Raw genomic sequence first — 12,698 nt, forward strand, 5'->3', positions numbered from 1 at the left:
ATCCAAACCAGAGTTAAAAATGTGTAAAAATGCTGGCTGCAGGTGGGCAAGGGCTGATAGGAACGTACCATTTGCAAATGGTTTAGTTTGTTGTCATGACTGTATTGTGGGGGAATGTTCTTATTCTTTACCTTTAGAATTCTGTTAATGTAACTTTAGTATTATTTGTATTAATATGATTTAAAAAAACACAAAAAAACCTTCTTTCCTCCCTTGAGAATTGAATTTCTATTTACTGACATTTGCAATTCATGACAGGCTCTTCGTCCAGTTGTTCCAGATTAAAGGTTTAGGGCAATCTTAACATCATCTGTTTGTGCAAGAGAAAAAAATAACATTTAATTTTAAAGTGGTTTGTTTCTTTTGTAAAAATGTTACTTTAAAAATGTTAACCCCCCCCCATGTTAACCCCCAAGTAGAGACTATGAAAGTATTTTTTAACATTGAGAAAAAAACATTATTTTTTTAAAAACCATCTATAATCACATTTCGGTATTTTTTCCAGGCTTTTAATATACTTTAAAAATCTGCTTGTTATGAAAATTTCAAATACACACACAAAAGGGGAGAGAATGAACCTCTCTGTACTTGTCAACCAGCTTCAGGAAATTCATACCTAACCTTCTTTCATCCATACCCTTCCCCAACGCCCTCTCTTTCAACACTGAAGTACTTTAAGCAATTCCCAGACATGTTTCATGATTTTTCAGTATGTTTTCTAAAAAATACCATTTTCACTTCAAAAAGATTAATAATCTCTTACTATTACCAAATAGCTAATTAAGGTTTAGATTTCTCCAATTGTCTCATTTAAAATTTATTTTACATAGTTTGTTCAAATAATGATCCAGACAAGGTATACACATTGCACTGATTGATATATCTCTTTTAAAAAGGTTTTATTTTGAAATAATTTTAGACCTAGAGGAAAGATGCAAAAATTAGAATAGAGTTCTCATGTATCCATCGCCCAGTTTCCAGAATGTTCCTACCGCCCCTAACTGTAATTCTCATCAGAATTGGGAAATTAGCACTGATACAATACTATTATCTGCAGACTGAATCTGAACTTTGCCAGTTTCCCATTAATGCCCCTTTTCTGGCCCAAGATGTAATCCAGGGTCCACACGGCCTTTAATTGTCACGTATCTTTAGTCTGGGACAGTTGCTCAGGCTTTGTCCTTCATGAGTCCTTTGACGTGTACTGGTCAGTTGTTTTGTAAATGTCCCTCAATTTGGGCTTGTCTGATGTTTCTCATGATTAGATTGAGGGTATACATTTTGGGCTAGAATAGCACTGAGGTGGTGTGTTCTCCGTGTGTCCTGTCTGGAGGTGCCTAATGTCAACCTGTCTTATTGCAGGTGAGGTTGGTGTCAGTCCCTCGGTGAAGGTGTGGGGAGGCGCCTGGGTTTCTCCACAATAAAGTGACTATTTTTTCCCTTTGTGATAGTATTTTGTGGGGAGATACTTTCAGACTTTGTAAATACCTTGTTTCTCATCATACTTTCAAGAATCTAACCATCCATTGATGATACTTACTTGAAACAGTTATGACTGTGGTGCTTGCCTCATGGTGATTTTTTTATTCCCTGAGCAGCAGGGCATTTTTTTTACACACTATGCATAAAATAGATAAAGTTGGTTCTGTTCTGTGTGTTGATTAATGGGAATGATCCTTTAGTGCTGAACTGTCCCAGATTAGGCCATTGGAAGCTCCTTCACCTTGATTCCTGGGCCTTTTCTTTCTTTTTTTAAAAGATTTTATTGGGGAAGGGGAACAGGACTTTATTGGGGAACAGTGTGTACTTCCAGGACTTTTTTCCAAGTCAAGTTGTTGTCTTTTCAATCTTAGTTGTGGAGGGTGCCGTTCAGCTTCAAGTTGTTGTCCTTTTAGTCTTAGTTGTGGAGGGCGCAGCTCAGCTCCAAGTCCAGTTGCCATTTCTAGTTGCAGGGGACGCAGCCTACCGTCCCTTGAGGGAGTTGAACCAGCAACCTTGTGGTTGAGAGGATGCGCTCCAACCAACTGAGCCATCGGGGAGCTCAGCGGCAGCTCAGCTCAAGGTGCCGTGTTCAATCTTAGTTGCAGGAGGTGCTGCCCACCATCCCTTTTGGGACTCGAGGAATTGAACTGGCAGCCTTGTGGTTGAGAGCCCACTGGCCCATGTGGGAATCGAACTGGCAGCCTTTGGAGTTAGGAGCATGGAGCTCTAACCGCCTGAGCCACCCGGCCGGCCCCCTGGGCCTTTTCAACATGCCTCATTGTCTTTCCTTCCTTTCCTTCTAGGATCCAAGTTGTCCTAGCCTCTTCTTGTATTTTCTTCACCCCAGTCCTGGAATCAACCATTTCTTCAAGGACCTTTTGTTTCTTTTACTGAAGAATGGTATTTAGAAACCAAGATCCTAATGGAAAGTGTCCTCGTTACTACTGGGGTGTCATTACTTCTAGACCTTGTCAGTGGCCAGAGCTTGGGAATAAATGTAGGCATATACTGACACATCTATAATTCCGTGTCCAACTCTGTATGTGAGAGAGTGTGTGTATACATATATATTAAGAAGGTTAGGGAAAGCTAGAATGAACTCTGTGGAATAGTATGAGTTCGTGAATTCACACGAACCATGCCTACCTTTCTTACTTTGTTAGTTATTGTTTAATCCACAGATTCTCCCGCTCTCCCTCCTTTTTTCTTTTTTTCTTTTTCCTAATTTGTTTGTTGAATTTGGGTCATTTGTTCTCTACAATTTTCCATATTCTGGATTTTGCTGATTGTGTTTTTGTAATGTCATTTAACTTGTGTCTCTGTTGACTGTCTAGTAAGCTGGTAGTTTGATAAGATGCACGATGAAATTCAGGTTTAATTTTTTGGTAAGACTTACATTATAGGTGGTCATTTGTACTTCCAATAATATTTGATAGTTCCTGTTTTTGCGATGTTGCTGGCCATTGATGACTTTGTAAATTGGTGATAATTTAACCTCCCCATTCTGTTCTTCATTTATGGCTGAGTACTTCTATAAAGAAAAGCTTATTTTTCATCTGTTTAGTTACCCTGGGATACAGTTCATGCAGGAAAGACAAAATAAGAATGTACCAAAGGTAATGTATTAGTTTCCTATCGCTGCTGTAACAAAGTACTACGACGTTGGTGGCTTAACAGCACACATTTATTTTTACAGTTCTGAAGTCAGAAGTGTGAAATGGCCTTACCACGCTAAAATCAAGGCTGCATTCCTTCTTCAGGCTCTACGGGAAAATCCATTTCCTTCCCTTTTCCAGCTTCTAGAGGTTGTCTGTGCTTCTACACCCGCGGCCCCTTCCATCTTTACAGCCAGTAATGGCTGGTGATGTCTTTTGTGTGTTTCCCTCTTCCACTTTTAAGGATCTTTGTGATATATTGGATCCACTTGGTTAATTTATCTTAAGTTCAGCTGATTAGTAACCTTAATTCTATCTGCAACATTTATTACCATTTGCCATATAATTTATCATATTCACAGATTCTGGTGAGTAGGATATGAACATCTTTGGGGCACATTATTCTGCCTATTGTAGTGACCAAAGGTTTGGGTGTGTGTGTGTGTGTATATGTGTGTGTGTGTGTGTGTGTGTGTGTGTGTGTGTTTAAAATATCTTTATGAACTCAGATTTTTAATAGTTTTTATGTATTTTAATTCACTGTTATTATCCTTGATGTTCTAATTGCCCTATCTGTGGACAGTGGAAAAACTTATTCAAGTTGATTCCTGAGTTCTTTGGACATGAATGTGGAGTCTTTGATAGCTTTCTTCCTTTCTGACATGAGATGTCTGGGTTCATATTGTATGTTGCTGCCTCAGGTCTGGAATCATCCCTTCCTGTAAGGCAAACTTTAGTGTGCATCAGAATCATCTAGAGGGCTTATTAACACACACAGTGATAGTCCCTACCTACCTGCAGAGTTTCTGATTTAAGAGGTCTGGAGTGTGGGGTCCAATAATTTGCATTTGCAGTTCCCAGGTGAAGCCGGTAATGCTGGTCTGGGGACCACACTTTTGAGAACCACTGCTTTTTTGGTGGGAATGCCATTTTGGTGGGAAATGGCATTTAGAGACTGCAGTCTGGATGACAGGGAGGATCATTCTAGGCTTTTTCAGTAAAGGAAGGAAATCACAGAAAATAGAAGTTCCTACTGATTATTTCCTATTCAAATGTAGAATTACACGTTTTAACTGCTTTTATATTGTATTTGTTTTCTGTTAGGCTTACAGTCTTGGTTTTTATGACATTCATAATTACTTATTTAATAAATATATACACGCACAGTTTCAGAATAACAATACCAACATTATTTCTTCAAACACGATGCTAAAATCTGTTTACGATGTTTTGCAGCAGCCCCTTTCATCCTTGGAGAAATACCCCATTAAGGATGTACAAATTGCTCTGCTTTAAAGTGACTGAAATAATTTCTTTCCGCTTGGTTAACCGATCAACCCCGATACACAGTTACATTCATGTTTTGTTTTTGTTCTGCTTTCAGTTTTAGGGGATTTTAATTTTATTTTTAAAATAATTAAACATTTAAATGGTTTCAACGTAACATCTATAAAATAAATTCTACTCTCTATCTCTGTCCCTTCTACCTTATTCTTTCTTTTTCCTTGTAAGTAACCATTTAATTTATTTTATGGGTAAATAAGTAGCAGTGTTATGCAAACTTTTTTTCTACTGGGGTCTGCGTCCCTCCTCCCTCAGTGGTGTATTCTGAAGGTTACTTTAGGGCAGCATATTTACAGACTTGAGTCCTTGTTCCTTTTCCTTCATAGCTTCAGAGTGCTCCATTGTGAGCACCAGCCATAGTTTATTCCTTTATTGGTGGACATTGGGTTGTTTCCGCCCTCACGCTATTATGAATAGTACTGCAGTATTTCAAAGAGCACATCTTTTGAGGTAGTTATAGTCACACTGTATACTGTTTTCTGCTTTTTTTTCCCTCTTCACATTATATAACATGAGTATTTCCATGTTACTTTGTAAATGTCATGATTTAAGACTTTTTTTTTTCTGATTTTGAAAGTAATACAAACTTACTTAGAGGTTTTAGAAAGTCAGAAAAGTAAAAAATTAAAAATCAACTAGAAATCACCCATCGTCCCTCTGCTTAGGTATACTGTTATTATTTTGACGTGTTCCCTCATAGCCTTAACATTTTGTATAAACATTTAAAAAACAATCATCGTATTATATAGTATTCTGCTTTACTTTTACTCATATTCTTGCATTTTTCACACCGTAAACTTTTTATAATTAATTCCCTGTGATTGGATAGTGTCTCTCTGGTTTCCCAGTATTATAAATAATGTTGTGACAAATATCTGTGCATAAAGCTTTTTCCAAATTTCAGATTATTCTTAAAATTGGTTTTCGTGAGACTTTAAATGAAAAGGAAGGACAGATTTGTTAAAGCATCTACCGGCTTGTTCTCTTATAGCAGTAAGGTAAACAGGTGAGACATCACCACCTTGAAGTTTATGTCAAGTAAATTCCATTTTTTTCTTTTCCTTCTAGGACCTTAGAAACGAAGTTGAGAAATTACGCAACGAAGTGAATGAAAGAGAGAAAGCAGTGGAGAATCACTACAAGAGTCTGTCGAGTGAAAGTCATCAAACATTGTACAGTCAAGGGCCAGTGATCGGACGTCTGACAGGAAGTGCCAGTCAAATGGACAAGGACGTGTTGCTTCAGGTTCCAAAACTTTTTTTCTTTTGTATTTAAATCTTTTGACATGGCATAGGGCTTTTTTAAAAAACTGCTTTGCAGGGACATTTATGTAAAAATAAGGATGGTAAAAATGATTATCGTCTTCACTGCTATATATCTGAGCCCTTAGAGCTTTGTTTCTGTCACTTGGGCCCCCACGGGCAGGGAGGTACGTCTGGCCACACAAGCTCAGTGAAGGGAGGGAACTTATCCGGAGTCACATGACTAGAAAATGGCAGGTCCGATTCAGGCCCGGACCTGTTTTGCTCTAGCGCCCAGCCTGCTTCTCTGAGGTACTTCTGCTGCCCGTCCTTGCTGTTCCTTATTCGTGTCATGCCCTTTCGTTACGCTGTACTTTTCCTTTAACCGTTGCTTTTTGTCCGGGAATACTGTTTCTGTCTGATCGTGTAGTGAATTTTTGATTCAGTTCAGACTTAAAGGTAGCCATGATGGATTCGCCATGGGTGTTTAGCTCTGCTTCCTGCTGAAGCCTCATTAACGTGGCAGTGAAGGGACAAAAAAGTGCAACCCACAGGAACAGGAGAATGGGAGTGGTACCACAGCAGGTTGCTGTTTGCATGATAAGTGGATGGGCAAGTGGTAACCACTTTCTCCACGTTTCTGGCACATGCCTTTGGGATGAAAAGCTAACAAGAAGCAAACAGATTTATCCTGCAGAATCCAAGAAAGCTCAGCAGGCTGTGGTGGTACCTGGTGCCTTTGTAAACAGGAGATTTGGCTGGCGTGCTGGGCAGTTAGGTGACCTTTTTCTCTTCATTAGCAGGAAATAGGAGCTTCCTCTCTGTGACCTTAAATCAGAGCTCTGGCCTGGGGTTCACAAGGTGCATCTGAAAGCAGGAGCAGCAGATCTCTTTAGTGGAGGGAGCAGAAGTGTGCAGCCCTAGCTGTGGGATTCCTCTGAGAGGAGAAGAGACCAATAGCTGCTGACAGTTGGGGGTCCTCTAACAAAACAGCCGAGTCCCCACCTGGTCATCTCGCAGTGAGGATGCATCTGATAGACCCTTTCCACAGTCACAGAGCACTGAGAACTGTCACACTTTTAAAATTAGTTGGATGGCTCGCGTTCACGAAACAGGAGAAAAGAGTCTGATAGGAAAGGTAAAGGTCAAAACAGAGAACAGAGGTCCTTAAGAGGAGCTAGAAACAGTGGAGGATGGGAAGAAAACTAGACAGCTTTTCAACACACTGAACACTGACATCTTTAGAGAAGAAATGAAATCGGGCTCCGATAAGAAAAGAAGAATGACCTGTTGGAAATTGGAAGTATGATTATAGGTATAATAAGTTGCGCAGAGAAAAGTTAGAAAAGTTGGAAGATAAAGTTGAGTAAATCTTTCGAAAACAGAATTAAATAAACAATCAAAAAGATGGGATAAAGGGAGAGAACAGAAGAAAGTAGAGGCTTGATTGAAGAGCTCCAATATATGAGTAACAGGAATTCCAGAAAGATAGAACAGGCAAAGCAGAGGGAAGGAAATTTTCAAAGTCATAGAAAATTTCCAGAATGGAAGGACAGATAGCTCTCCATTCAATGGCCTGCTCTTTTTCTAGCACAATAAATGAAATAAGACCTGTAGCCCAAGGCATGTCTGTGTAAACTTTCAGAACATAGGGGTAAAGAGAGGCTCCGAAAGGCTCCCAGAGAGAGGAGACTGTGGGGTCCACATACAAAGGACCCAGACTCGGAATGACATCAGCCTTCTCAGCAGCAACACCGGAAGCCAGAAAACGGGAGAGCAATGCTTTGCTTTCAGATTTTTGAGGAAGAATTCTGTACTCAGCCAAGCTGTCAGCAAGCACGAGGGCGGAATAAAGGCATTTTCAGCCATTCAGTGCTTGAAATCATCTGCCTCCCATGTACTTTTTGCTGGAAGAAAATTTCTGGAGGAAATAACCAAACAAGAGAGACATGGGATCCAGAAAGTGGGGAATTTATGCAGGAGGTGAAGGCAAGTCCCAGGCAGGCAGCTGGGCCACGGATGTGGAGAGCCGGATGTGAGCTGTTGAGGGAGCACTGCCGTGGGGATTTCTCCAAGAAACTGACATGGATCCATCACTTACTTGACGTATTTGACTTTGTCTAGAGGAATTTTTCAGTTCTTCTAGAGAGCTTGGAGATAAATTAACATTAAGTACATAATTTAGTTTTATGAACTAAGTAAACAGAACAAAGCAGTTGGTACTAATTCTGAGAGAAGCAAAGAATTGGAAAACGAAAGGAAATGTAATCATGCAGCTCTGTGTATGGCTGAGCTGTGAGCAGTGTTTGTGTGGCGATAGTAATGTAAATGTGGAATATTGTTTAGCTAAAATTGTGCTGTGACTTTTAGGAAGAGTGTTGGGGGGACAGATGATGTAAGAGCTAAATTTTTAAACTTCTCTGATAGGAACCAACAGATAAACTCTCACCGAAAGAAATCAAGAAACGTGAGAGTAGGAGTGTAATACAGAAACATGGAAGTAAATAGAAGAAAGAGCTATAACGAGGCAAAAGTTGTTTTTTCTGGGAGTGGGACTCAGAGGTGAGAAGTGGAGAGGTAGGGGCTGCTGTTTTCCATTGAAGCCCTACAGTAGTGTTTGACTGTTAAACAATACATACGTATAATTGGGCTTTTGAAAAATAAAAAATGAAAAGTATAACTCAAGCACAACAGTATTATGACAGTTCTAGAAATTCAGTGTTGGTTATTTGATTCCTTTTCTTCCTGTTACAATTCAATAGGTTTTTACAAAAAATTGCCTCTGCTGCTGGTTTATGTTCACCTAATTTCTTTTAAAAGTTTGACATGATGAATTAATTCCGATAGGTGCTTAGGAATCAGATGTGGTTCTCGCCCTTAATTTGCGACAGAGAGTGGGCAGAAACCTAGTTCAGCAGTTACCAGGTTTTAAGTAGTTAGCAATACATTCTGTGCTTGAACTTGGGCACAAGAGCAGAGAAATGGTCTCCAGTCCTGTCTTGATGTTGGACGCCAGCCCTTCTGAAGGGGTCAGCGAGGGGAACCGTGTTTACATCATTACGAGGGAACCTTTCACATGTGCTCAGACCCTGAAGCAGTGTTTGCAGTCTTGCCTTTTTCTTCTTGGAAGTCAGATCTCCTCATAGGTATGGGTGGTTCAAGTTTTGTCAAATTTGTAATGTTTCAGGGGAGACCAAACTTTGTTGGGTTGTGATATACAATCAACCTAATCACTGCAGGAACCTAGGATAGGAAACATACATACCAGAGGTCACATCCTGGCCAAGGGGACTCGGGATTGGAGTCCAGTCCCATGGGGACAGGGCCTGGGCCTGTCCTCCACAGTCACTGGGAGGCCGTCACAGGGGTGGCCAGAAGGAAGGATTGTAATGACCACCTCCATGCTGACATGCTGCTCTCCTAGTTGTAATGACAGACAAATGGAGTACGTTACAGGTTTGTAATCGCCTAATATTTTGGGATGATGGAAATGACTTAGAGGATGATGGGTATTGTGAAGAAAAAATAAAATATCTTCTCTTAAAGAGTTGGGGAAAATCTCTTAATATTGTTTCTTGATGAAAACTTCTTATGATTTGTTTTGTTTCTTTAGAAATTCAATGAAAAAGATTCAGAAGCAATACAGCAGAATCGTTATTTAATGACTGCAGAGGATTTCAAGTTCAGGAGTGAAGACTTAATAACAGAAAAGTGCTCTTCTCAACTGTCACCCGGCAGCAAAAGCATCTCTGAGGTAAGTCTGACTGAAATTGGACGTGCACGTGCGAATTCACCTTCTTTGCTGACACATATTTGGTAATTCCTTCAACCTAGCGATCCTCAGGTACCTTCTTGCTAGTCCTTGAGCTTACGCCAGGCAGGAGGAGGGGCTTACTCTGTCCGCCCTGCAGACCAGCATCCCGCAGCTGAGCATGTGTGTTTGCACTCACTGCACCGGCCACTGAGAAGTCGCAGCTCATTAGAAGATGAGCCTCATGTTTGCTTTCCCAGGGCTCACCTCTCCAGAACTATGTAATTTCGTGTTAAGACAATCTTTCTGTTCAAATGCACACAAAAAAGGGGCACAGCAGGCCCCCAGTTACCTTTCCATTCTCATTTTCTTTCGTTCCCCATCATTACTAATAACAGCTAACTTCTTGCAGATTCCTGCAAACGCCATGTTTGGGCCTCTGTGCCTTTGCACATGCTGTTCCATCTGCTTGGAATGCCTTTTCCTTCCTTGTTTACCTGGTGACTCCTGAACCTCCTTACATGCCACTCTAGTGTCACCTTCTCTGTGGTGCCTTCCCTGGACCCGCTTAGCAGTGACATCTCCTCTTCCTCTCTGGTGCACATCACTTTGTATGCCGATTTATAGTGGCACGTAGTCGTAGTGTTGTTGTTCCAGGACCCGCCTTTCTGCTTTCCCCTCCCTCGCGCCCCTGCACACTATGGGCAGGCACTTCAGGGGTGGAGAACTGGCATTCGTGTTTGAATCCCAGCATCTAGCCCAGGGCCTGGCTCGGTAAATGTTTGTTGAGTGAATGAATGATTCTGTTCCTTTGTGAGAGATGCGTAGAGATTGTTCTGATCCCCAGCTTGCATATAATGTAACTAGTCAGCCAGATGTGGGAAAGGAAAGGAAAGGAAAGGAGTTCACTGTTTTTTTTTTTTTTAAACTTGGCTTTAATTAGGTTCATGTATTCAGAAGACAGAGAACTCTTACACAAATTAGTTCTCTGATGAATGGCTCTGATCATGACTTGTGGTTTTGTGAAGGGTGATTCTCAAAATAATTAACAACTTAGTGCAACTTGGGCGTAGCTATCAGAACAGACTCAGGCGACAGGGCTGGGGCAGGGTCCTGGAGGCCTGCCCTTGTGCCAGGACCAGCCCTGTAGTGACTGGGTCTTGGAGAGGGGCCAGCTCAGGTGGATGGATCAGTTATTTTACAGCTGGTGTGGAAATAGTTCAGTGTTTTAGCACCAGTACTAGCCATTGCACTGGTCCAGAGGGCATCCTTGGTGGAACAGTGGAAGCTCTTTCTTAACTCCGACCATTTGTGGATGAGCATTTTTCTGTATCGCTAGAATAAGAGTGTCAGTATAAACTAGTGGAGCCCTGGGGCCAGGCCAGAAGTCGGGAGGCCTGGATGCCTCTCTTGGCTCTGTCACTACCTGAGTGACCTTGGACAAACCCGATAACTAAATCTTACAGGGCTAATACTTTGTGTTTTTAACTTACATATAGTTGTTTCACTTTGGCCAATTTTAGTTGGGTGTTGAGATGTACACTAATTTGTAATAAGGCACAGTAGTGTGTTTTGAAACAAGATAGCAGCCCATCAGGGTTTTGGATGGACAGATCTTCACTTACTTGAATGCATTTAGTTAAACTTTGCTATGTTGAATCATGTTTTAGTCATGTAAAAAGTATCTAAATGTTGAACAGAATGTTTATAAATTTATTGAACAGGCTGAGTATTTTAAAATTTAACCTCATTAGTTTGATCACCTGTACCACTTCGTTTTTAATTTTTTACGTGATGTTTGTAGTACTTTCATATTACCGCAAGTATAAAACTCATTTCACGGGCATTTCAATTATATTTAAATCCTGATGATGTTTAAATTACTGTGCAAAATACCTGAGTATTTTAGCAAAGGTTTTAATTCTGTTCTGTAAGACTGATTGCAAATTGTGGATAAAGAATTATAAAATTATCATTTAGGAATTGTAAATTTCTAGGTGTCAGTTTAAGAAATCCCAGTTGTTGGAGCCTGCTGGCCCCTGTCCACCTCCCTCCCCCGCCCCCACCCCAGGAAGGTACACTTTGCAGATTAGAGTTCTCTCTTGTGGAAAACATGGATTCCCTCTGCTGTGCCTCTGGCCATTGGTGTTGACTTAGGCTTGATCCTCTGACCGTTTCTGCACAGAACTTGAGGCGGTGATGATGTGTCCATCGACTCTGGGCAGTCTGTTTTCCTTCTCACCGTTGTGTGAGCCTGAGAATTAATGCTGGGTGATCGGGGAATTGAAGAACAGAGGGGAAAACACATGGACCATATTTAACTTGCTGCAGCCAGAGATTTATAGCTTGGCTGTTGACATGGTTGGGACATCGCTGCTGAATTTCCTGATTGTGAAAAGAAACGTCTTTGTTGCAGAGCTGTGACATCGCTTCTGAAATAGACACCGTCTATCTAGAAGGCCGCTAAATTGCCCTGATTACCAAGAAGTGAGCCATTAAGTTTTCTCTTTCCATGTCTGCTGCCTCTTCAGATTGTGGTCAGCACATCACACACGTTTCCTCCAAGTCATCAAGGAAACTGTGGTGGAGCAGAAAATGCGGTGTCGTTATGTTGGAATGTCAGTTCTGCCACTTACTAGCTCTGTGACCTTGTGCAAGTCACTTAATCTCTCTGAAACTCACCCTCCGTCCTACTCTGTATGATGGGCAATTACATGTTCATTTCCTGAGAGGATTAGAAATAATGTAAGTGTGTTAGTTAAGGTTCTTTGGGTTTCAAGCTATAGAATCCAGCATTGAGTAGTTTGAACAAAACAACAATGGGAGGGCGTATTTATCGGGAACATACTGCGGGCTGTTACCGATACAGTATGTGACATACAGTATGCTGCGAGTGAGATGGTGGCAGCTCCGTGGATAGCAGACGTTGTAGACTTGTCTTTGACCTGACTCACCCATCGACTCCCAGACTTCTGGTGTCTCCATTTAAATTTCTGAATCTCTGGAGAGAATCTTATTGGGTTAGTGTGGACCCAGGGGTTGGCTCACAGAGGAGAGAGGGGTCTTCCAAGGACTCACCCCTGCCCTGTATTTCAGGGACAGTTCTCAGGTGAAGCAGGGGAATGGTGGTGAGCTGGGTGGGTCGTCGTTCTCCGGCTGTGGAGAGTAACTGCAGAGTCGGACACACAGTAGATGTGTGGCCATCTCAAGTTTTCTGTGACCTGA

At 41.3% G+C, this 12,698-nt stretch overlaps 1 protein-coding gene across 6 annotated transcripts in view; it reads left to right on the forward strand.

Annotated features, from left to right (window-relative positions):
- Positions 1-12,698, forward strand: part of CDK5RAP2 (CDK5 regulatory subunit associated protein 2) — a 168,846-nt gene that overhangs the window by 66,342 nt on the left and 89,806 nt on the right. For all 6 annotated transcript variants that reach the window (XM_019731198.3, XM_088793159.1, XM_074330933.2 and 3 more), the window contains exons 13-14: positions 5,550-5,726; positions 9,336-9,476. In XM_019731198.3, coding sequence (XP_019586757.3) covers positions 5,550-5,726; positions 9,336-9,476 — 318 coding nt within the window. The remainder of the gene's footprint in view (positions 1-5,549; positions 5,727-9,335; positions 9,477-12,698) is intronic.

This window comes from Rhinolophus sinicus, chromosome 16 (genome assembly GCF_057876585.1).
Source record: "Rhinolophus sinicus isolate RSI-liver-muscle chromosome 16, RSI-T2T, whole genome shotgun sequence".
Classification (NCBI taxonomy): domain Eukaryota; kingdom Metazoa; phylum Chordata; class Mammalia; order Chiroptera; family Rhinolophidae; genus Rhinolophus; species Rhinolophus sinicus.